Below are 24,436 nucleotides of genomic sequence, written 5' to 3' on the forward strand. Positions count from 1 at the left end.
ACCCTGTCCTCTCACAGACGGGATGGCCTGGGGACGGCACAGGCGCAAACCACCCAGGTCTGCCCGCCACCGGCCCCTCCCTGGAGGAGCATGATGAGCAGGGCAGCACTTGGTGGAGGAGCCCAAGCGGACACTGAGGGGGGCCCCCTGCTGACATCTGGGCTACACGGGGCCTGGACTGTTCCCAGCGTGGTGCTCTGCCCGGTAAGAATCACGGCTAGTGCAGTCTGCAGGCGTTCTCACAGGGCAGCCCACTCTGGACACGCAAACAGGCATGCACATGTTCCGTACACAGTCCAGACCCTGCTCTGCCTTTCCTCTAGTCTAACCCTCAAGGCCGCGTCCCGCTGGGGACAGTTCCTCCAGGACCCCGTGGCCGTCTCCCAGGTCGGCCACAGGCTCAGACTGGGCTCCCCCATCACCCGGATCCCAGAGAAGGCAGAGCACTCGATGAAGGGGGAGCCGAGTGCCCAGCACGCCATCTCCAAGGGCACGGCTCCCTGAAGGCCCCCAGGGTCCCCAGGACACCTGTATACTCCAGGGCACCTGCCAGAGGGTGCACATGCCAAAGGCAACCCCGCAGCCCGTCGGCCTCAGCGAGCAGAGAGGGCTGGTTTGCGGTCAGAGACAGCAGGCGGACAATTCTGTCAGTCATGGTGCGGGGCGAGACACTCATCGCTGCTGTTTTATAAGTGAAATAAAGTCATCAGAGGGCTTGCGTTATGTCAGCCCTTTTCAATGTTCAATGTTTCATTTCATAAAACTGACCAATGGCCTCTCCTGGGTCCCTTGTGAAGGAGACTCGAGCTGACACCAGGGCTGGCCCCGCTGGCACTGCAGTGTGCAGGGTTGGCCAGCGTGAGGTGTGCATGTTCTGGGCGGGGGACGAGATGATGTTAAGTGATCACAGAGAAAGTCCTTAGTCGCTCCAGCTGTGCAGAATGAGTCATGGTCTTTGGTTCCTGTCACACTCGTTACGGGGCCATACTGGCCCCTTTTATGGAGTTGCTTAGTTAGCTTTTGCTGAAATAACGGTCTTTCGGTCTGGACCCTGACCAGGAACCGGACGCAGACAGTAACTTACCGTGCTTGCTGTCACACTCCCTGCATGTATCGTCCGTTTGCTTTGTCGGGGAGGATGATGGGGGAGTGAGGTCGCCACATTTCCACACATGCCTGAACAATGGTGGGTCTCGCGACCAGGTGAGCGTCATGCTGGGCCCAGTGTCTTGCGCATGGTCAGTCGGTGCCGTACGTGGAGCTGCAGCTCACTCGCTATCACGATGGAGTATCAAGTCCGTGGGTGATTTGCGTGGCCTTGGCCGCACTCTGCTGGGGACACATAGGGTGTTTGGTGGGTGTCGGCAGTGCCGCTCTGACGGCCTTGTACACATCCCACAAGTGTGTGAAAATGGAAACGCTGGGCAGGGATGTGTGAACCCCCGAACCACATGGCAAGGCGAAGTTGTTACACGCCCTCCAGCTGTGTCAGGGACATGGGTGATTCCCAGCCTCTCCAGAACCTGATGGTGCCAGGCTCGCAGGTCCTGCCAGCGGAGCGGGCATGACGCACGCCTCCTGGGCTCTGACCTGCATCTCTGGAGTGCCAATCTGGTCGAGCGTCTCCTCACTGGTACCAACCAAAGGTTCTGGCCTCACTCCTTCCCGTGGCTGCACCTTCTTTGTGCCAACACCAACTGTTTCACGACGGTGTCCTTGGTCTTACCAAGGCATGCCGTCCCTCAGGGCCAGTCTTCTCCCTTGACCTTCAGTGCCTTGGCTGCTCTTGGTCCTCTGCAAAAGATTATAATCAGCTGGTCAAGTTCCACAAGACACTCATTGGGATTTTACATGGCCCAACTCCCGAGCTCCTGTATGCTTGAAAACACTCTCATTGGCTCTCAAATCTGAAGGACAACTTGGCTGGATACAAAATCCAAGATTCGAAGTTTCTCTCCCCATCAGTCCACTGTCACCTTCTGTCCTTATTGCTGTCACCAGGTGTCAGTCTTGGTCTTGTTTCCTTGCAGGATAACCTGCTCCGTCCCTCTGTAAGCTGTAAGACTTTTCTTTCTCAAGGAAAAGAGGATCCACAGCATTAGGCACCCAATTAACATCCCTGACTGGCGTTTCCTCACCAAGCAACCCCCCAGGCCAAGGCCACACCTTCAAGCCCCCAGGAGAAGTTCACGAAGGAAGGTTCCTAAGGTCGTCATCCTGGGGGTTTGGAGTGAGCACTGAAGCTACTCAAATCCTTCCTGTCTTCCCCAACTTATCACCCCAGTGGCTGGGACAACCCAGACCCCCGGACACCTACCCAGGTGGTCTGGGTAGCTGCCACCCAGAAATAGGCAGGCAGTCACCATATCTGGGCAACAGCAGGCATGGGCTTAAACCTCTTTGCTCTGTCATTTATCCTCACTGCCCACTCCTATTCCAATCAGTTTTTATTTATTTTAATGTGTGCCACGATAAACTCAGGATTCAGGAGACCACTTTGTAGGGTGAGACTACAGAGATGTGGCTCCGGTAAAAACTCCCACTGCTGCGTGCACTGCTGGCTTAGGGTCCCAGATGTCAGGAACGCCAGGAATGTCAGTCAAGTCTCTGCAGCCTGGGCCCAAGGAGGGAGGGCAAGAGTGGCCGACAGGCTCACACGGCCACGCTCGCAAGATCACGGTAAAGTGTTTCTGGACAGTTGTTGTGTACAGTATCTAAAATTCACCCAGAATAGCAAAAACCATCCTAAAAAAGTAGGAGGACTCCTACACCCCATTTCAAAACTTACTACGGAGCAATGGTAATCCAGTCAGGCTGGCACTGGCACAAGGAAGGACTCCTAGGTCAGTGGGACAGAACTGCGAGTCCAGAAATCAACCGACACGTCTGTGGGCAGCTGATTGCAAGTGGCACCAAGTCCATTCAATGGGGGAAAGAAGAGCCTTTTCAACAAACAGTTCTGGGACCACTGGATGTGCACACGCAAAAGGATGAAGCAGGACCCCTACCTCACACCATACACTAAATGAACTCAAAATGGATCAGAGACCTAAATGTAAGAACAAAAACTATAAAACTCTTAGAAGAAAACACAGGGGTAAATCTTCATGACCTTGGAGTTGGCAAAGGATTTTCAGATGTGACATCAAAAGTGTGAGCAACAAAAGAAAAAAGGCACATTGGACTTCATCAAAATTTAACACTTTTTGTGCTCAAAGGATACCATCAAGGAAGTGAAAATACAATCCATGAAATAGGAAAATATTTGCAAATCATACATCTGAAAAGCATCTTGTATCTAAAACACATAAAGAATACTTACAACTGAATAATAAGAAGAAGACACCCAGTGAAGAAACGAGCAAAGGACCTGCATAGACATTTCTCCAGGGAAGATACATGAGTGGCCAACAAGCCCATGAAAGGATGTTGGACATCATTACCCATCAGGGAAATACTCCAAAACCACAAGATGCCACTTCACACCCACAAGGGTGGCTGCAATAAGAAGAGCCAGGTAACAACAAACGCTGGAGAGGAGGTGGGGAAAAAGGAGCCTTAGACACTATGGCTGGGATGTAAACGGTGTGGCCACTTCAGAGAGAAACAGTCTGAAGAATTAAACAGTCACTGTGAGACTGGCAATTCCGCTCTGGTAACGGCCCACGCCACGTGTCCACACAGGACTTGGACATGAGTGTTCCTGAAGCACATCTCACAACTGCCAAAAGGTGGAAACAACTGAGACATCCACCGGCTGACGAATGACAAACAAAATGTGGTCTGTCCACACAGTGGGACATTATTTGACCATAAAAAGGATTATGGACAGACTACAACATAGATGAACCCTGAAAGCATTAAGCTGAGTGAAAGAAGCCGGTCACAAAGAACCACATAATATGATTCCATTCGCATGAAAGTCCAGAACAGGTAGATTGATAGCAACAGAAAGAGATCAGCGGTTGCTTAGGACTGGGGGTGGGGGTGGAGGTGCAGGGAGGTGACAGCTGAAGGGTGTGGGGTTTCTCTCTGTCGTAATAAAAATGTTCTCAAATGGCCTATTGATGGATGCACACATATGTGAATATGTTATAAAAACAGTGATTTGTACACTTTAAATGGGTGAATTGTATGGCATATAAATCATATCTCAACAAACCTGCTTTAAAAATGTAAGTTGCAGATCAGTGTTTTTGTATCTCTTCAGCGTAGGAAAGTGGGGAAGAGAAATATAAATATACTGACTTATTTCCTATATTTAAAAAGTAAAACTAGTAAAAAGTATTAACTACATAAGAAAAGAAAGAACAAGAACAAGGAAGTAACGGGCGTGGAGATGGACACTAGACTTCTCTGACTATGCCTTTATAGTACACTAAAATACAATAAAACGTTTTTTAAATGACACCTCAAAAAAAGCAACACCGAATATTGAAAGCAAACTAAAATAAACTTACTTTTATCATGTTGATGGCATAACCACACAGGGAAAAAATGTATCATTTGAAGTGATTTTAAGAACAGCATTTGACTATTCACTCCCAGTGGGATATATCCTAAGGATAAAAAGAATTGCCAAGAAATTTTAAGCTGTACTCAGTGATCTTAGTGTTAGTAGTAATACTGGTTATTTTAAACACTATTTTACAATACTGTTCTCTTAAAACTATTACATGTACATTGTGGGGTAAATTGTGTTAATGGCACCAAGATTTTCAGCACAATGAGACACAACACAAAACCAAAGAAGGAAAGCCCCTGGTTTTCTTTGTATTTAACTGTTAACTTGAACTGGAAACACTGGTATGAAGTCGTAAGTGTTCATCTTTATTTTTTAAATCTAGTTTCCTAATCCTGTCTACTGAGGAGACCTGGTGCACTGACACCCCCGTAACGGTGAGCACCTCCATTTCCCAGGCTGTGGGCTCTGGAGACCATCCTCCACTAAAAGGGACCGGGGTCTTTGGAAAAACAGATGATTCCAAGACGGAAGCAGAACAGGGACAAAATAAGCCCAGGACATACTTGTAAAAGGGCAAGCAAGCTCTCAAAAACAACTGAGATTGTGTGAAAAGGGAAGGGCAGCCAACCTGAAAGGGGTCACACTGGCCAAAGATGAGATCATTTAAGCATCAAGAAAACTAAGGAAGCAATGGACAGAAATTCATCAAATACACAGAAATCCATCACGAAAAGCTCAAAAGAACCATGTGGTGGGGACAGACTCATTCTGCAAGTATACAAGGAAAGGATGGAGCATTTATCTGGCCTGGCCTGTGTGGACAGCACTTAAGGGTGACCAAGCGCGAGCAGGTCTCCACAGAAGACTCGCTGGCTAGTGACAGCGGAGGAGGGCAGAGCTGTAGCTCCAGCCCTGGGTAGACAATGGACCTCGGATCCGTATCAGGGGCACAGAGCCTAGGAGAACTCCACTCTGGACTAACAAGGCTGCCGACGCTGACCATGGGGCACAACCCTGTCACTAACCCACTCGGAGACATCAAGCGTCTCACGATGTAATGAAGGGCACTCGACCTCCACCAGGGAAGCAGTCCCATAAAGGCCATCTGAAGCCCCTCTCTCTAATTACCAGTTTCTGAGGAACACAGGGATGGGGAAGGAGTTCATGCCACAAGAGAGCAGCAGTCAAATCCAGGAGAGGATTCTTCAGGAAAAACGGCCTGGTTTCTTCAGGAAATGTAGAAGGGAAGAAGACAGAGTGTAGGACCAGACGAGACGCCTCACACTACAGTGAGTTCTGGCCTCTGCCTGCTAACTAGATGCGACCAGCTGTGCCTGACATTTTTAACACGATGGGGGACTGGAAGGTGGACTGCGACTGCTTACGATATTCGGGCAGCACTGCTAATTTTGTAGTAATAGCACCGCGCTTCTGTAAGAAATGTGCACATCTTTACGTATCAGATTCCCAGAGAAACGGTGTCTGTGAACTGCTTTGAAGTTCTTCAACGAGAGAGAGAAAGGGAGATGGAAAGATGGAAAGCAATTGAACGAGAGTGGCAAAATGCTGATAACCACTGAAGCTGAGTGACAAATGGGCTTCTTCACAGCCTACATGTCGTAGGTTTGACATTTTTTGTAATAAATATTTTTTTTAAAAGCCCGCAAGTCACCTTCAGCACTTCGGGAAGACAAGAGAAGCCTGAGGAGTGAGGGGAGAAGAAGAGACGTGAAGTAGGGCAGTGAGGAAGGATCACTGCGAGCCCCCAGGAGGGCCGGGAACATGGTGGGTCGGCTCCGTCAGCACTGCAATGAGGAGGTTGGGTGGGGGCTGCGTTAGATGGCGGAGGGGAGACTGGCCCTCTGGTATTGGGAGTGGTGGGCGATGCACAATTCTTACTCTTTTGTGTTTCTTAACTTTTTAAACTTGAAAAACATAGATATCTTGACAAAGCTAAAAAGGACGGACTGTGGACCCCAAGAGGGCAAGGCCTGGCCGCCCCTCCCTGGCAGCCACTGAGCACCCTGCCTCTAGCTGCCAGCAGTATGGTGAGCAGCTGTCGGGCACACAGGCAGACAGCGGCCCACAGAGGCACAGGCCCAGCACAGTCCTGCAGAGGGCTGCCTGCATTGGGGCTGTGAGGCCACCTGGGGGAGACCGGTGGCCTGGGGACAGGCCAGGCATCGAAGGACGAGGAGGGAATTCAAAGTGGGGCTGTCGAAGGGCGGCCGTGGCGTTCCAAGTAGAAGACACCCTGTGCAAGGGCAAAGTCAGCAGAATCGTGGGGAGAGGGTGGCCCAGGCCAGGGCGGGGTTGGGGGTCTGTCCTGAAGGCCACCAGAGTCCAACCACAATCTAAGCTGCGAGATGAGGCTCCTCCGCCATGGGGGGCTCAGCACTGAGGGTCCCAGCAAAACCACGGTCCTGGCCCTGCCCCTCAAGGTCATGGGGTGAGGCCCAGGCATGCCGAGGCCAGTCTTCTCACCTCTGTTCTCTCCGACCACCTGAAACGGGACCCCCTCGAGGGCACAGCGGCATTGGGAACAGGAGGAGGCTGCAACATGGCAATGCTACGAGGACTTCCTCTGGGGTCCAGGGGACTAACCACTCACGGCCTGTTTGCAGACGCCCCTGGGAACTGTTCAGAAAACCCCTGTCAGAACGGAGGCACCTGCGTGCCAGGCGTGGACGCCCACACCTGTAACTGCAGCCCCGGGTTCAAAGGCAGACGCTGTGAGCTTGGTAAGTCGAGGGCACTGCCCTCATCTATCTGGGCCGGGGGGAGGGGCCTGAGACCCTAGTACAGCAGGCTGTGATGACACCCCTGGCCCAGGCTGGCTTTGCCACAGGACTTCAAACCGTGCGGTGCCAGGATGGGGCCCAGCCTCGGTGCCCAGAAGTCCAAGTGCACAGGTAGGGAGGCTGGTGGGCAGTTAGTCACTGGGCCTCCTACTGCCCCCAAGTGCCAGGGTACAAGGTGCTGCCTGGGAAGTGTGGGGTCTAGCGACAGTCAGAAAGCAAGCGCAGAGCAACGGCCCCCCGTCAGTGAGAGGGGGTGCAAAGGGCTCCTTTGGCTCCGGGGCTGGATGTGGAGGTGAGAGGGAAAAGGCCACAAGCTCCCGCTACGGCTTTTGGACTGAAGACAAGAGGTGGGGGGGCAGAAGTCCCATGCCAGCGACAGCACCCCGAGGCCCTTCACGCCCAGGACTATGGTGAGCCCGAGGGAAACCAGCCTGCAGGCTTCAAGGACCCCTGTAAGAGCAGCTGCCAGTCACTGAGGACGCAGTCGCAGGAAGCAGCCGGGGCCCCCCAGGGTGCAGGAAGAGGGCCACCTGGGCCCCCCGAGCTCCCCTGAGCCACGGCCCTTCCCTTTGTGCCGCAGCCTGTAAGAAAGTGCCCCAGCCCTGCACACGGCTGTTCTCGGAGACCAAGTCCTTGCCGGTCTGGGAAGGAGGTATCTGCCACCACGTGTGAGTCTCCCCTCCACCTTCACCACGCCTGCTGTGTTCCTGACCTTCCACAGAGCACAGCTCCCCCCATCCTCACAAGGCCCTGAGGACACCATCGGGCAGGCACAGAGCGCCGTGCTCTGACACAGTAGGAAACTGAGGCAGGAGGTCTGTGCAGCTGGGAGCAGAGGCCCAGGAGGCCTGGCTCCCGCCCCCTCTGGCGGAGTCGGCCCCGCTTCCCTCGATGGCAGGTCCACTCCTCTCTGCCTCAGGGACCCCGAAAATAAACAGCAGCACGTGAGAAGCTGAGTGTTGCTTCTGCCATTAAGTGATGACAGGGCCCTCGTGCCTCAGATTTCCCTTCTATAAAATGGGCTTCAGAGCGACAGTTTGCCTACCGCCCCTCTTAGGACCTTTCTTGCTAACACTGTGTGACTCTTTGGGGTCCCACTTACAATCTGTTTAGTCGACAAAGACATATGAGCACCTATTATGTGCCAGGCACAGCTCTAGAGCCTCAGCACGTGCCAGTGAACAGAAAAGGCCCAAGCCCTGTCCTTGGGCCCTTCCATTCTAGGTGAGGGGACAGCCAGACACAGGAAGCACACACGGTATGTTCGCAGTGTTGGAAGGCGGTCAGTGCTAAAGAGATGAGCACGTGGGGCTAGGAAAGCCCAGGGTGGGGCAGGCAGCGGGCTGGCTGCAGCATTCAACAGGGTGTCAGGTAAGCCTCGTGGGAAAGGTGACACCTAACACATGGAGCAGGTGAGGGGTATCTCAGGGAAGGACATCCAGGCCCACGTGGGGCTGGAGCTGAGAGGGGCAGGGACAGGGGGATGCCAGGGGGCCCTGGAGACCCATGGGAGGACTCTGGCATGTGTTCTCTGTGACACGAGGAACTAGGAGGACGCCGAGCAGAGGGACATGTTGGATCACAGGCTTCAGGTCACTCTGAATCGGATGTAGGCAGGCAAGGTCACAGGACGTCACACAAAGCAGGGAAACAGGACACAGCGAGCCACACTGGGACTTGGGACTCCACGTCTGCAGGCCACCCAAATGTGGCTTCTGTGGAATGGCAGGCGAAGCCACAGGAGCCACCAGCCTCAGGCCGGGTAGCTGACCAGCCCTCAGCGACCAACACGAGCGTACCGAGAGCTCCATCCTTCCTCTGCAGCCGCCTGCTCTCGGCACACTGGGCCTTGCTGTATATCCAGTGTGCCACCTCTGGTTTTCACTGGAGTAGTGAAACCACTGACATTTAATGTAATGACTTATGTCACTACGTTTAAATCTACTGTATTGCTGTTTGTTTCCCATTTGCCCCACCTGATCTTCGTTACAGTTTTCTCTTTTCCTGCCTACTTTTGGATTATTTTTTAACATTCTCTTTTACCTCTACTGTTGGCTCACTGGTTATACTGCTTTGGTTTAATTTTTTTAGTGGCTGCTCTGGGATTTCCAATATTCATCTTCAGCTTGTCACAACCTTTAATTACATCATGTAGGGGAGACCCCTACGGCAGCGAGCCTCCACGTGCCCTCACACTGACTACTGTTGTCAGGTGTGTTACTTTCACACGTGCTCTGAACCACACAATGTGTTGTTTTTCCTCCCAACAATCACCTTTAAAAACCTTGAGTGCAGTCGTACTTACTTGAGTGGCTGCCATTTCTGGTACGTGGGCCTCGGAATGTCGTCTTCCTTTGCCTGAAAGTCTTGCTGTAACATTTCCACTACACTACAGTGCAGGTCTGCTGGGGATGAATTCTCTGTGCCTGTTGTCTGGCTGAAAAGGTTTTCATTTCCCCTTCCTTTTGGAAGGATACAGTTGCTCAATATAGAATTCTTGGTTGACACGTGTGTTTTTTCTTCCAGCATTTTAAAGACGTCATTCTTTTATCTCTGGCTTGCATGGTTTCAGACAAGACTGCAGTTGTTCTTATCTTTTTTCACTATATGAAATGTGTCCCCCACCCACTCGGGCTGCTTTTGTTTTCTCTTTATTACTGGTTTGGGGAAATTTAACTATGATGTCCTTTCGTAGAGTTGTGAGTATGTATGTATTTACTCTCTCGAGTTTATGAAGCTTCTTGTATCTCTGGCTTTTTAGCTTTCATCAAATTTGGAAAATTTTGGCCATTATTTCTTTAAATATTTTTTTCTGTCCATTTCTCTCCTCTCCTTCTGGGACTCTAATTATGCATGTGTAAGACTGATATTGTCCATTACGTCACTGAGGCCTCTTTTCATTTTCCTCAGTCTTTTACTCTACTTCATTTTGGATAGCTCCTATTGCGATGCCTTCAAGTTCACTGATCTTTTCTTCTGCAGTGTCTAACCTACTATTAATCCCATTCAGCAAAATTTTCATTTCAGATACTATGTTTATACCACTTTAGAAGCTCCATTTTGTTCTTTCTTAGCTCCTCCATTTATCTTCTATTTGTTTATGTTTTCCTTTCGATCACGGAACACATGGAACAAATTTTTAAGGTCCTTATGTGCTGCTTCTGTCACTGACCTCATTTCTAGGTGTTTTCCTATTCTTTTATTTTCTTTGCCTGCTTATGAGTCACATTTTCTTGATTCTTTCCACTAGTCTTTGAATGTCTTATTGTTTTGTTGGATGCTGGCTATTGTGAATTTTGTTACTGTGTGCTGGATCTTTATTTTTTGTATTGTTTTCAAGAATGTTCATTATTCTTTTCTGCAAGGTAGTTATTGAAGTTTAGTTTGATCCTTTTGAGGCTTGTTTTCGGATGACTTTAGCATCACCTTTATCCTGGGATTAATTTTGCCCCACTTCTGGGGCATGGCCTTTCTGGGGTTCTGTTTCTATGGTACGGCTTGTTACTAATCAAGACGTCTCCACTCTGGCTCTGGGACTCACTCACCTCCTCGGTAGTCCTTGCCCAGCCTCATGGGGTTTCACCCTATGAATGCACAGCTTATTTTTCAAGGGGACCCTTCTCCAGATCTCTGAAGCTCATCCTCTGCTTACCTCCCTCTGCTCCAGGACTCTGCCCCACAAACATAGATGCCTCTGCCTTCCCAACTCCAATGTTTCTTCAGCTGTTTCCTCCCTGGAACGCAGTCCAAAGGTGCCTGCAGACTGAAGTCCAGGGCGATCACAGAACTCGTCTCATTTGTTTCCCTTCTCTCAGGGATCACAGTCTTGCACTGTTTTCTAAGGTCTGAAAAGAGACTTCTTATATTTTGCCCAGTTCTCTGGTGGTTGTGTTGGGAAGTTAATTTCCGATCCCGTTACTCCCTGATGGCCGGAAGTCTTAACCAAAGGCCTAAACCCAAAGGTTCTAGACAGAGCACAGGAGCTAGGACTCTGCCTTCAAAGTCCCTGGGTCTCTTCCAACAGCTCTGACGTTTGAGGGCGTTAACAAGAACCAAGACGCTTTCCCATTCACTATCATCTACAAATTTGTCAGAGGTGGCATGAATAATTCCCATTTCACACGAAACTGAGGCATAAGTTTCAGAGCCGTGAGCAAAGCACACGTAACTAAGTTTACAAAGCACACTTAGTAAATAGGAGGCAGGGCTTGAAGTCAGGTCTCCTGCTCCACACTACCCACCAGCATCTCACACCTGCATCTACCAGGCTTCTCCAACTTCTCCGTGAACTGCCCACGGACAAAGTGAGGTCAGCCTCTCAAGGCCTCAGGGGTGGGTGGTCTGCCTCAAGCAGGACCTGTCTGCAGAATGTCCCGTTTTCTCTCTTAATATCATTGACTTTGTCAATGCTCCTCAAAACGTACACTTAAAATGGGGTGTATCTTATTTAATGTAAATCACACCTTGGTAAAGATAATTTTTAAAAATCACACGATTTTTATGTGGGGCATTTTAGTACATCCCTATGAGATTAAGTTTTATTAGGGAAATAAGGCCTTTCCCCCAACACCCTCACTGCTACTGTGGGTGCACGCAGCCTGGGTGCAGCAGCTCCAGGTCTGGCCTTTATAGAGCTTTCTTGCAACAGGTATAAACGAGTCTACAAACTGCACCAAGACGTCTGCTTCAGAGAGAGCTGTGAGAGCACCAGTATCAAGAAAACCCTGCACAGGTGCCATCTCGTGGGGGGTAGGGAGGGGCATGCTGTGTCCTGTAGTTCACAGGGTGCTGGGGTGAGGGTGGCCCTGGGGACGGAAAGCTGTGGGATGCCACAGGCCTGGGGGCTGAGCCAGGCTGTACGTCTGCCCATTGGGCTGCCCTGCAGGGCCATGTTCTAAGAAACTCTGCACATGTGAGCAAACACGGTTGGTATCGCCAGGCATGGTGGGTACTGGAGGCCGCAGGGTAGGTTGAGGGGTGCACACGGTACCTGGTGCTAAAACTGGGAAGCAAGAGTGTCATCAACAGGCCCAAATACTTGGCTGCAAATAGAGCAAATCTGTTTACTTTTTATTCGCTCACACCCAGGTTCTTTCCCCAAAGGGTTCAAGCTAGTCACAAGAATCATTATACAAAGCACTGCCTGAGTATGTTATACTTCTAAAGAGTCGAGCCCGAACCCCAGTCACCACACACATTGGGGCATCACTCAGTGTCAGGGAAGCCGCAGTGCGTAATTCACCTGGGTGGCTGCCGTGGGTGCGCCCCTCAGGTAGCCCTGGCCTTCTTCCACCCACACCCTCCCTTCACTCTCCATGACTCATCCAGCCAGGGGCTGTCCCCATCATTCCACAATGTGCACCTCAAGCCAGGTGGGCAAACTGAAAAGCTAACCTCAGTGCCACAGTGATGGTGTCCCCAACGTGGTTTGTGTGTGAGCTGAAGAACGATGGCTGGGCGGAGGGGGCCCTGGGGTCCCACGGACACAGTCTGGTTTTCATAAACTACCTCTCCCTACTTGTTTCAGGAAACAAAGTGACAGTCCAACACTGAAAACATCTTAAGGTACGTTCCCCAGTGACAGCGGCCCTTCTGCCAGCACCGCCAGGGAAAGCTCCGTGTGCGCCCTTATACAGACTCCCAGGCAGGGTTCCAAATGCCCCGACGGGGTAAGACGGGTGAGAAGAACAGAAAGTGAGGCGTCCCAATGGGTGCAAGGCAAGACTGGTGCAGCTACGTCTTCAGGTGGAGACGAGGCTGTCTGGGGGTGAGGATGAACCCCACTCCATCAGAGCTCGGGAACCGAAAGGAGAGCTTCCCAGACCCTGTGAATGGCCACCTACTGGAAGGAAAAATGGGGAGCCGTGGTCCCCTAACTTTCGGGAAGTCCTGAAGACGCCCTCTCATTGGGAGATTCCCAATGGACACAGGAACCCTAAGCCTCAGAAACCCTGAAATGAAAGAAACTTTCTGACTTGATCTGGTTTAATCCAGCCTTCCTCAAACCCTTTTGGCAACTCAACTGCATGTGACCCCACCTCCCCACACGTAAACTCTGCTGAAGTCTTCACAATAGTTCGGAAGATAGTGGGTTAAACCTAGAGACCCATCTACAGCCTGTAATGAGCGTCACACTAACCACAGGTTCTTATCAACATGTCTCTGGGAATGAAAAAATTCTGGGCACCCTAGGACAGCTCATGACTCCCGCTCATAAATGAGCTGAACCGTCCATTTTTCTGTGAGCAGGACAGGAGGGAGGCAGCTTCAAACAGGCCGCGGTTATTATACAGCTGAGGAATGGTATTCAGAGACCTTGACAACCAACCAGAAGCAGAAGGGCTTTGCGGCTGTAGGCTGACTCTAAACGGGGACCCCTCACACCGACCAGGTAGACATCTGTGGGGCGGGAAGCGCCATGTGGCCTCACCTCGGGCAGTCGTACAATCAGTTGTGAAGCCCACTCAAAGGCATCACGCCCCCTCAAGCCCCCGACACACACATCCAATACATGCACTCCAAAACTTACAAGCAACTCACACTGGGGAAGAAGCCACAGATATACCTGGGTTTGAAATATGTATATTGCAATAAGTTACCTGAAAGAGTATTTTTTAAGTCACTCAGCAAATCCATTTCTATAAAAACAAATCAGAAACCCTCGGCTATTTGTCAAATACCGGCTTTTAGAATACCCACTCTGAAAACAACGGAGAAAACAAAATAGGCAGGAAACAGAAACCCATATACCCAGACACACACCTAAGAACACCAAGCAAGAATTCATTCCAATCCACAGTGACCAGAGTGACCTGGACAGCCCATGTCTTCTGAGGAAGGATCCAAGGGCTATACCACGTGGGGGGAGGGGGGTTTCCTCCCTCGGGGGGACGTGGTCAGTCCTCCACAAACCCGCCCCCTCCCACTGCCTCGTTAGAGGGAGCGGACCTCACAGTTCCGACGCCTGGGGCAGCGACCCTGACACTGAGAGAAACGGGAAGGCGCACTTTTATTCTCCTCATGCCCCATTTTATTTTCTTCAAAGGATTCGGGACGTTTCTGTGACACTCCACCAACCTTCCAAGTTTCTAGAACCCAGAAAGACAAGGTCTAAAATCAGATTGAAAAGGACACCTTGGGGGACAAGGTCCTGGCTGGAGCCCGTCCCCTCCGCGGCTTCTCCTCTGGCCTCTAGCAGACAGACAGGCCGGGCCACGGCCAGGGACACTCTCTGCGGCCACCATCTCTGCGTCTTGCGCTGCACCTGCCAGCCCGTTGCTATAACCCAGGCCCTGTATCCCCAAGGGGCAGCCTGTGCTGTAGTCAGTGAGCCAGTGCTGCGTGCACGTCAGCCCTGGGGGAGCAAGGCCGACGCCAGGAGCTTCTGCTGCGTCCAGAAACCAGTTCTAGGTCCCAGAGAGAGGACCCCCGCCCCCAGACCCTATACCCAGTGGAGGAGCAGCTGTTCACGGCTTCCAAGGCAGAGGGCTTCCAAGGCAGAGGGCGGGTTGGGCAAGCAAACAGGGTTGGGGATGGGGGGCGGGCTGAGGGGGTGGGGTGGACGGGGACAGGGGCGGCCACACAAAGGAAAGCGAGCTGTCTGCTTTGGTGGCTCTGCCCGCAGGTTATTCCCGCAGAGACCTTGCAGGCCAGTGCTCACCACACAGATCAGTGACTGTGTAAGAGGAAATGGTAATTAGTGCTAAGACGGAGTTTACACACTTAGTCTACAACTTCTGCTGTAAAGGTCAGAAGGTAAATACAGAGGGTGCCCAAAAATGTATACACATCTTAGGAAAGGAAAAACCTATATTAAAATTGTAACACTCACTATATACCGATAACAAAAGATGAACACAAGTCACGTATACATGTTTTTATGCCACCCCCCAGTATTTTGGGCTTTCTGGACCACACGGTCCCTGTGGCCACTACTCAGCTCTGGGTCACAGTGCAAACAGCCATCGACACATGCCTCAATGGGGATGGCTGTGACCCAATAAAACTTTATCTACAAAAATGGGGGCCACGTCACATGGCCATCACTGGCTAAGCCCCACTCAGGCTTCAGCCTGATTCAGAGAAAGCATCCCCGATGACACGTCACACCAGGGCACCAAAGACCCTGGATGTCACAAAGCGCTACACTGACGCCGCTAGAAGGCACCGCACTAGCAGCAGGGCTCCTCCTTACAGGTCTGAGTAATGAAGATGGACAGCGGCTGGCTTGGCCAGAGCACGTGTGAGATCTTGTCCACCACTCACTGGGGGTTTCCAGGGTCCCAGCATGTCCACACGAAGCATCACCAGCCGCAGAGCGCTGTCACCTCACTGTGACCCCCGTGGCCAGCCCACACGCACATAGCTCTCTTCTCCCTGCAGAGGAGCTCAGAACAAAGAGGCCAGCCCGCCTCACCCGTGTGGAGCAGGTCACAGTGACCCAGCTGGGACATAAGCTCCTATGCATCTCCCACGGACTCTGCCCGAAGTCAGCTTTTTACCACCAGAAGCACCCCTCCTTTCATCTTTCATAAAAACGTTTTTTGAAGAGTTAAGAGTATATTTTAGACTTTTTATTATTAAACGCGTGTGTGCATATGTCTATTATGCAATTTGTCATTTTCAGAAAGGAGGAACCGTCATGTCATTAAGTGTCCACTGGACTCCAGAACGTCTAGTCCCCAGGGCCCACCTGTGTGAACAAGAAAGTCACGCACACAAACACATACTGCTGACCGCTGCTGTGACACTGGGACCTGTCACTGCGTCTGTGTAAGCTAGCAAATGGAATGACCAAGTGACGTCACTGAATGTAGCTGAGACTCTCTCCGCCCTCAACGGCAAGGCCAGCATGAACGCACTGCAGATTTTCACTCGGCAGCACTGGTTTCTCCAGGACAGTCACTGGAGCTTGGCGCTGTGTTGCCGTCGATTAACCCACTTTGATGCTTTACAAACTGAGTATCTAATAAAGACTTCCTGATGCTAAAGGAATTACCATTCATCCTGAAACATTCCAAATGAGTCACTGCCTTCATCATGGGGTTCCTTCTTAAAACTCTAATGTTGTCCTTGAAAACACTCCACGTCCACCCACGGAGATCAATAATCACGGAATCAAATAAGCATTTATTTGTCTCGGAAGGAAAGCGGACAAGCACCAGGTGCTGCACTCGCCATCTGCTGCCCAAATTTGGATGAACTCACCATCTAATCTGGTACGTTTGGGAACCCACTCCACCCACCTGGGCACGAGAACAGCAGCTCAGGTGCAGAGTGTCGGGCACGTGGGTGCCACAAAATGCAAGAAAAGTGGAAACACGGGCACAGAGTAAACTGTCTTCATTTTCCAGTAATTTTGTCCATCGCCAAGAAAGACAGCGAAGATCGAATGTCCCTTTCCCCTGCTGCACGTGGGCTGTCACAGGCACATGAGGAAATGCAGGCCACCCACTGCTCTCCCACCTGCGAAGCCAGCAGGCAGGGCCCACCCTGTGCCAGCCGCCCCAGCTCCTTTCCACAGCTGGAACTGCTCCTGCTGGCAAGCCACTGCCACGTGTGGAGGGAGTTACTGAGCATTTTCTTTTGCAAAACATGTCCTTCTCTTTGTGGCCATGCTCAAACACGAGCCTGGAGAAAAAAGCATGAATTCTTTTGAGTCAGCACTGAATCCCCCAGTAAAATACAGTTCAAACCCACAAACAGCACTCCAGGGCAGAGGGGAAGGAACTCGTAAAAAACCAGTGACTTACTTGTCTTTTAAATCAAATATGATAAATGCGAGGCATTTAAATCTGAAGTTCTCACAAACTGACAGTCGTGTGTTGCTGGGCCCGGCCTCACTGCAGTTTCCCTTGGCCCAGCTGACATTTGGAGCTGGGTCACCGTGTTGTGGGACTGTCCCATGCACTGCAGGACATTTAATAGCAGACCTGGCCTCAGCCACCAGATCCCAACTGCATTCTCTCTCCTGGTCCTAACCACCAGTGTGTCCCCAGAGGTTCCCTGGGACCCAGACTGCCCCCAGCAGAGAATGGCTGCCTGGCACGATTCTTACGTGGTCTGCAAAACAGCAGGCCAAGAGCTAGGAGTCTCCCGTAGTTGTTAAAATGCTGCCAAGGCCTGAACTTTAGTCACATCACCAAACGTATTTTCTGCAGCACTGGTCCTGTGCCAGTTCCTCCAAGGAAGGGGTGCCCAGAATGTCCTAGGACGAACCTACCCTCCCTCTGTCACAGAGCTCATGCCATCAGCTCTACGTCAGAGGTGACCTCTGGCTTACATCCAACTCCATTCCCTGACCCCAACGCTTCCAGTCACTCTGCAAACCCACTGGGCTCCCCGAGGGGATGTCCTCCCCTCTGGTGTCATGGAGAGCTCCATGGAATGACCCAAGACCACCCCCAGCCCAGGCCCCACCCTGCCCGACCCTGCTCTGTCCTCTGGTCTCAGATGGCCCTCTGTGAAGTGAGCGGAAGGGGCGGCTAGGATGGCTCCACGAACCCCCTGTTCTGGCAATCCATGGCTGCCAGAGACTGCAGGCCTGGCTGTGCCCCGCTGGCCCACGGGCTGGCACAATAGCAAAGTTCCCTGAGGCCGGAGCCAGGGCTGCTTCTCAGCACGTCGCCGGCATGAAGAAGGCATGTGTCACTGACCCACTTCCTTCTACTTCTACTCTGCTGTACACTGAATGCAATTATGAAGCAATATTTTTGGATTAAAAACATGAGTATTTGTGTGGAAAACCTGCTACTTGTTTTCATAAAATAAAGTGCTGTGATGTACTAAAACCTCACTGCCTTCTCCTAATTTTACCTTCATCACTAGAAGTAAACAGAAAATGACTCTTGAACCAGAAGGAATCTCGTGCCCCACACTGCCACGAATTATCACCTACATATATGACAAAAAAAATAAAACCAAGTTTTGATATACTGAGTTCCCCGATTTTAACAGCTCCAAGTCAGTATTTTATTCGCGAAGGAACAGAAACCTGACAGCACATCAGACGCACGCACCTCCCCCTTAGTCTGACCACTTCTCAGGTGATGTATGATAATTTTTCACCAAAAGACCAGTTTTAGAATGAAAAATAACCTGAGAAGATCCGGGCGAAGCTCCCAGAAGTGTTGAGAAACTTAAAGCACCCTTGGATGTCTCGGGGCGCGGCTCATTCCGGCACTCACATCACAGCCCCCTTTCCCCTAGTCCTCGGCCTCGGCCTCCTCATCCTCACTTGTGCTTTTGTCACCAGGCATGTGGTTCTCAGACTCTTCTTCCTCCTCCCGAGCCAAGAGCTTCTTAAAAACTTCAAACTCCTCAGCAGAAGAACAGGCCGTCCTGGCCAGAAACTCAGCTTCGGAAACTCTGAGAATGTCCCTGAGTGGAGGGTTAGGGACCTGTGTCTGCCCCTTCTTATCCGGGGTCTGGTACCGTCCTAGGCGCTCCAGGAACGTGTGTCTCTGCTTGGTCTTGGTGATGGAGTACTGCAGGAAGTCGGTCCTCACCACGTCCGCGTGCTTCACGCCCATCCTGAAATAGGCATACTGGGGACACAGACAGATTAGGGCCTCAGGTGCAGACCTGAAACCTGTCGTCCCAGTCACAGGAGACCCAACCTGTCCAAAAGCCTCCCACAACTGCCTAGTGGACGGCGGCAGCCCAACTCCGACACCCGCGTTTGTCTGACAGCTGCCAGTTTTCAAAGCATTTTCAAATTCACATTGAGAACAACGCTGCAGGGAGAGACTGAGTCCTACCATTGCTCAGACGGAAGGAGAAAGCATGAGCATGGGGACAACAGGCTGCAAGTCAGAAAACACAGGGGTCTGAGCCACCTCAGCACCATCGCTCCCAGAAAAGAGAGGACAATGGTCACACTCACATGTCTGTAACCAAAGTGCAACACAGGGTGGAAAGAAGGAAGGTTTTCGCTACTTTTCAATCAGCCACTTCAAACAGAGGCCGGTGTGTGTGTGGACCCTCTGTTTGAACAGGGCTGGGTCCTTCAGGGTTAACAGCAGAAAAGCCACGGAAGCGACTTCATCGGAAACAAACAAGCGACAGACCAACGCATTCTTTTCGGCTGCCGGGCGGCGAGGCATCTTACCCACGCAGCTGCCCCTGCTAAGTTGGAAAGCCCACTGTCACTCCCCCAGCCACTCTCTCGGTCATCTCACCTGGAATTTGTATTCCAGCTCACCGGGGTCCTCCCGAAGAACATAGGGGCATCTGTGCAAAATCTCGCTTGCTTGCTGCACAGTGAAAAGGCACTTGTCCCGGAGAACCCTGACAGTGTTGGCAATATCCCTCTGTCGCATGGTGAGGATTTCGGGGCAACACTGAAGCACCCTCCTAAGCTTCCCTACAGAACACAGAAAAGCGCAAGTATGGAATTTCAGGGTGTTCCAGAAACCAAGAGGCTAACTGCGCCCACCCAACTCAAACCAACATTTCAAAGTGAACAAGGACCCCCACCCCCACAGAACCAGTGGCGGCCTCAGAGGTCTTCCCAGCAGCACCCGGGGAGAGGGAGGGGCTAGAACGGCCCACCTCCCCCCTAACCCCTCACTCAGACTCTCCATCCCTCCCTGCCCTACGTTCCTGCCTCTCTCTGGCCTCCCAGCTGAAAAGCACCTACTTCATATTCTATGTCTCCTCCTCTTGCCCTCCTCACCTAGAAAAGTATTTCACAGGGATTTCCTGAAAAGGTCAGACAGTAAGATGCGGAGTAGCGTCCCTCATCATGGGACTTTGGGTTGAGGTTTCCTTCCAGAATAAAACTGTCATGGACCACTCACAACCAACATTCCTAAGACCTGGGGGCCTGAACTCAAAGAAAAGGAGTGCCATGAAAATAATTACCATAATAGTAACAACTAGCACAAATACTGACCTAGCTAGTGGGGTGACCACATGTTTTATCCAAACTGGGTGAAAGATGCCCTGTTAATTGCATTAGGATAACTGGTATGAACTGAGACTTCCCTAGGTGAACTGCGGTACATGAACTGCGGTAGTTTACCAACTACCCTCCTACAGATAGTTGGTAAAAGTTAGTACCTAGAAATTTAAAATCACTTTAAACAGCTAGTTGAAATGTTCCTAACAGTTGAGTTAGTCACTGTCTTGCTAAAATGTGTCAGAATTAAATTTCAGGAGTTTAGACTTTATCTTTGCCACGTAAGGCTGTGCTGAGCTTGCTAATTTATAATCAAAGCACATAAGGTGTTCAGTCTAGTCTTTCCGATTATACTGCAACAGGTCATCGGGTCCGAAAAACACACAAGGCTGTCTCTGCTTACTTTTGGAGAAAGAAGTCTAACAGAGGTCCTCTGAAATGTGAGTCTGCAAACCGTTCCCCCCCCAACATCTAACCAGTGAGTCAAGAATGAAAGAGAGAACAGTGGAACTCCTCTGGTCAAAGTGGGCAGAGGTCCTTGGAGACCCTCATGGGCCCCAAACCCCTTCTCCAGAAGGCCCATAGAGAGACCCAATGAACTTCTATGGAATTCTGTTGGGAGTGAGGGGGCGGCTGGAGGGAACAGCTGCTCCACCATTTCCCAGGAATCTGGGAAGATGTCACGTTCCACAGTAAATCAAGACATCCAGCTGGAATCCAGGCATTTACCAAGGATTCTGTATGGCTCTGGCTCGACCTCAGACACAAAGCACTAAGACCACCTAAGCTAATTTATACATTAAAGATTATACGGGTCAACATCGCATACTGACATCTACCTGTGAGCACCCATGCCCACCTGTTCTAGCTGCTAGAGCCCCCCAAGAGTCCCTGTCTGCCACTCAACTGCCTCCTCCCCTCCTGCGACGCCTGAAAGGAGACCACGCCTCTCGTTCACCTGCACACCAGGTCACGCAGTCCTCTCAAGGGCCTTTCCCAGAAACCTCCCCTAATCCAGCTCACCTAGGCTCCTCGTTCCCCAGCTTGGGCCCCTGGGCACTATCTATAAAAGCTACACCTTTACCTTCTCCAAGGCCAAGCTTTCGCAGATAACTGGAGCGCTTCTTCATTTGTGTTACAGGCAGTTTCAGCAACTGAGGACTTTTCTTCAAAGCCACACACAGAGGCTCTGGATTCACACCCAAGAGTATCAATTCTGAAACGACGTCCAGCAGCTGTTGAGGGTGGGTGCCTGGCTGCACAGCGAGCAGCTCGTTAGCCTGGACATCACTGAAACCCATGTCCAGGAGGGAAGTGATGACCTCCTCCCGCTCCCAGGACCGGCCGTCCACAGGAGCAGTCTGCTTCTCCAGGAGGCGCTGAGGGCGACGCGCCCTGCACTGTGGGTCCTGCACACACGTTCTGCGTCCGACACAGGGTACGTCGTCAAGGCCCCCTCGGGTGGAGGCTGTGGTCAGTTTACACAAGGAAGCCATCGTCTTTTTCTGAGGAGTCCGCCTAGGGATGCGCGCCCAGGCGAGGGGGCTCAGGTGGTAGCAGCCCGAGACCTAGGGACAGTACAAAAGGGCATCAGTTCCTCATCGCCCACGTCGTGGGCACGCAGGGCGCACACGCAGCACGAGCAGGGTCTGTGCCTCGGTCCCACAGGAACCTGTTTGCCACTCGTCTGCAAAACCGTCTGTGAACTTACACAGCCCCCAGAGGAGGCTCCCGTGTGCACGGGGCAGAGCCGCCAGGGCCAGAGGTCCGGGCTCCCGCGGCGGAGCGAGCGCAGAGCGCGCGTGTCAGCGCCGCCGGCCGCGCGTGCTGGGGGGGGGGGCATTTCCTGCGCCCCGTCGGGCTCAGCGGGGCGGGGGGACGACGTCCCCGACGGGTCACACGCAGGAAGAAAATGCCCCGAGGCTGCTAACGTGCACGCGGCGGCTAACGACGGCGACGCGGGAGGGAAAGGGCTGTGGGGCAGGCCAGCGGGCCGGGCACGAGGGCGCGGAGAACGTCCGCCACGCGCTGTGCACACGGGCGCCCGGCGCCGTCCGCCCTTCCCCTCCGGCCCCTCTCCCCGGGGCAGGGCCCGCGCCGCGCCGCGCCCACAGGTGTCCGCGTCCAGGGAAGGGACGCTCTGTGGGTGCTGAACCTCCGGCGTCCTTAGCGCAAACAACGTCCACGCCAGCTCCGGCGCCGCGGCGGGCCCACACGTGACACTCTGGCCCACGCCGCTTCCGGAAGAACGACCCACTCGGGCACCAGGTCCCTCGGTGTGCAGCCAGCGGCGGGCCCCGCGCGCGTGGACTTCCCACGCCGGGACCGCGCGGAGCTCCCTGCCCACGCGCTCGTCACGCCCGTGGCGCCCGGCAGTCGGCCCAGCCCACGCGCCGCGGCCTCCGCCCGCTCCACGCGCGGGCCCCGCCGAGTGCCCACCGGGAAGGCGCCGCCCGCCGAGCAGCACCTGGGCGCCCGCGGTGCCCTGCGCCCCCGCCCGCAACCCGCCCACGGCGCAGCCTCACCTGCCGGCCGAGCGCCGCCATAGCGCGAAGGCGGCCCCCGCGACTCCGGCGCCGGAAGCAGAGCCCCCGGTCCGCCCCGCGCGCCTTCACCCCGGTCCGCCGCGTCCGCCTTCCCCCCCGGTCCGCCGCGTGCGCCTTCCCCCCCGGTCCGCCTTCCCCCCCGGTCCGCCTTCCCCCCCGGTCCGCCGCGTCCGCCTTCCCCCCCGGTCCGCCTTCCCCCCGGTCCGCCGCGCGCGCCTTCCCCCCCGGTCCGCCCCGTCCGCCTTCCCCCCGGTCCGCCTTCCCCCCCCGGTCCGCCGCGTCCGCCTTCCCCCCGGTCCGCCTTCCCCCCCGGTCCGCCGCGTCCGCCTTCCCCCCGGTCCGCCGCGTCCGCCTTCCCCCCCGGTCCGCCTTCCCCCCCGGTCCGCCCCGCGCGCCTTCCCCCCGGTCCGCCGCGTCCGCCTTCCCCCCCGGTCCGCCTTCCCCCCCGGTCCGCCGCGTCCGCCTTCCCCCCGGTCCGCCTTCCCCCCCGGTCCGCCGCGTCCGCCTTCCCCCCGGTCCGCCGCGCGCGCCTTCCCCCCCGGTCCGCCCCGTCCGCCTTCCCCCTCGCAAGCGCGACGGCGCGGGAAACGCGTTCCGCGGCCCTTCTCGGGACGTGGCCCGCGCCACACAGAACTGCTCCTTCCCCAAAGCTTCGCTTCGCGTTGCTCTAAGATCCCCCTGCAGAGACGAGGTGAAAGGAAACGAGAACCGTGGCCCCAACCGGCCACTTCCCGCGGCCGCACGGGAACCCCTCCCGACACAGAAGAGCCGTCCCGAAGCCCCTGCGGAGCCGGGTACACGCGAGGCGGAAAGCACGGGGGCCCGCACACGGAGGAGGCTCACGGCGCGGAGGTGTGCGCGCCACGCGTGCTGAGCGAGCCCGCACTCGCTGAAAGGCCGGAGCGCGCGGAGCCCCGGGTCCCCGCCGAGCACAGGGCGGGCCCTGGACGCGCCGCTGCTCCCACGCGGAGGCCCCGTGGCTCTCCCCGTGGCAGGAGCCGCGCCGCGGGTCCGCGCGGTTTGCCGGCACACGCAGGCCTCTCGGGACTGGAGGCGTCTCCGGAAGAAGGCGATCGCGGAGCCGCAGGTCCGGGGGGCAGCAGGTCCGGGGCCGCGCGCGCTCACGCGCCTTCCCGAGCGCAGCGGAGCGAAGACCCCGCGCCGTTTTACTGTGAGAGCCACTCCTCTCGTAAAGAAGACCGGGTCTTGGTTAGCTTTGCCCCAAAAGACGCCTTCGAGCTGATGGTCCGGCTGCGTCTTCCTTTCGGGGACGCTCGGCGGGCGGAGGCAACGCGCCCGCCGTCCCGGGTTGGCGAGCGCTCGCTGCCCACGGCGCACAAGGAAGAGCTGTGACTTGTGCGCGAGTGGCCACTGGCTGTGAAGGGGCCTGAGAAGGCGGCGCGGGGCGGCGCGGGGGCCTTCGCTCCTTTGGACGGGCCGTGGCAGCGCCGGGGGGGCCGGGGGGGCCGGGAAGGGAGGCTCCGGGGGCCGCGGCCCTGCGACCCCCGAGGTAACCGTGGAAATCGGCACCTGCAAGTTCCCGGGAAGTCCCAACACTCTCAGGAGGGCCAGCAGCGTCCTTGGCTTTGCCCTGCAGTCGTTTAACTGCTTAACCTCTTTGCTGCCGCTTCCTTCACCCTCTGGCCTGCTGTACTTAATTCAGGACATCTCAACTTTCTTCCGTCACGGTATTTCTTCTTAAATTTCACATCTAGACCTGTGG

General features: G+C 53.9%; 2 protein-coding genes across 20 annotated transcripts in view; one reads left to right on the forward strand and one right to left on the reverse strand.

Moving 5' to 3' along the window:
• The window catches only part of SNED1 (sushi, nidogen and EGF like domains 1), a 74,718-nt gene extending 54,168 nt beyond the window's left edge, over positions 1–20,550 (forward strand). For 4 of the 16 annotated variants that reach the window (XM_081052023.1, XM_081052033.1, XM_081052024.1 and 1 more), the window contains 4 exons: positions 7,090–7,206; positions 7,847–7,934; positions 11,915–11,998; positions 12,794–16,760. In XM_081052023.1, coding sequence (XP_080908149.1) covers positions 7,090–7,206; positions 7,847–7,934; positions 11,915–11,998; positions 12,794–12,830 — 326 coding nt within the window. In that variant the 3' untranslated portion in view covers positions 12,831–16,760. Of the gene's footprint in view, positions 1–323; positions 782–7,089; positions 7,207–7,846; positions 7,935–11,914; positions 11,999–12,793; positions 18,053–20,529 lie in introns of those variants that run through there. The other 12 variants (XM_081052021.1, XM_081052032.1, XM_081052026.1 and 9 more) reach the window with 8 other exon arrangements.
• MTERF4 (mitochondrial transcription termination factor 4) lies at positions 1,659–22,844 on the reverse strand. 4 transcript variants are annotated; one of them, XR_013993547.1, is made up of 5 exons: positions 21,879–22,670; positions 21,252–21,735; positions 19,446–19,630; positions 18,364–18,812; positions 1,659–1,794 (listed from the first exon to the last, which is right to left on the reverse strand). XR_013993547.1 is itself a non-coding variant. In XM_081052038.1 (4 exons), the coding sequence occupies exons 1-4, from the start codon at positions 22,008–22,010 to the stop codon at positions 18,471–18,473; spliced, it is 1,143 nt and encodes a 380-aa protein (XP_080908164.1). In that variant the 5' UTR covers positions 22,011–22,670; the 3' UTR covers positions 16,800–18,470. The 4 variants fall into 4 exon arrangements, 2 of the variants coding, with proteins under 2 accessions (XP_080908164.1, XP_080908165.1); XR_013993548.1 differs by lacking the exon at positions 1,659–1,794 and adding an exon at positions 16,817–16,896; XM_081052038.1 differs by lacking the exon at positions 1,659–1,794 and having other exon boundaries at positions 16,800–18,812.
• Positions 22,845–24,436: the final 1,592 nt, after the last annotated feature.

This window comes from Rhinolophus hipposideros (genome assembly GCF_964194185.1).
Source record: "Rhinolophus hipposideros genome assembly, chromosome: 6".
Lineage (NCBI taxonomy): Eukaryota > Metazoa > Chordata > Mammalia > Chiroptera > Rhinolophidae > Rhinolophus > Rhinolophus hipposideros.

Excerpts from the sequence above, each read along its gene's own strand:
- MTERF4 (XM_081052038.1), bottom strand. The coding sequence starts at position 22,010 with ATGCCCCCCCCCCCAGCACGCGCGGCCGGCGGCGCTGACACGCGCGCT. Across the intron at positions 21,736-21,878 it reads GAGCCTCCTCTGGGGGCTGT|GTCTCGGGCTGCTACCACCT; the intron begins GTAAGTTCACAG and ends TACTGTCCCTAG. Across the intron at positions 19,631-21,251 it reads AAAGCTTGGCCTTGGAGAAG|GGAAGCTTAGGAGGGTGCTT; the intron begins GTAAAGGTGTAG and ends TGTGTTCTGTAG.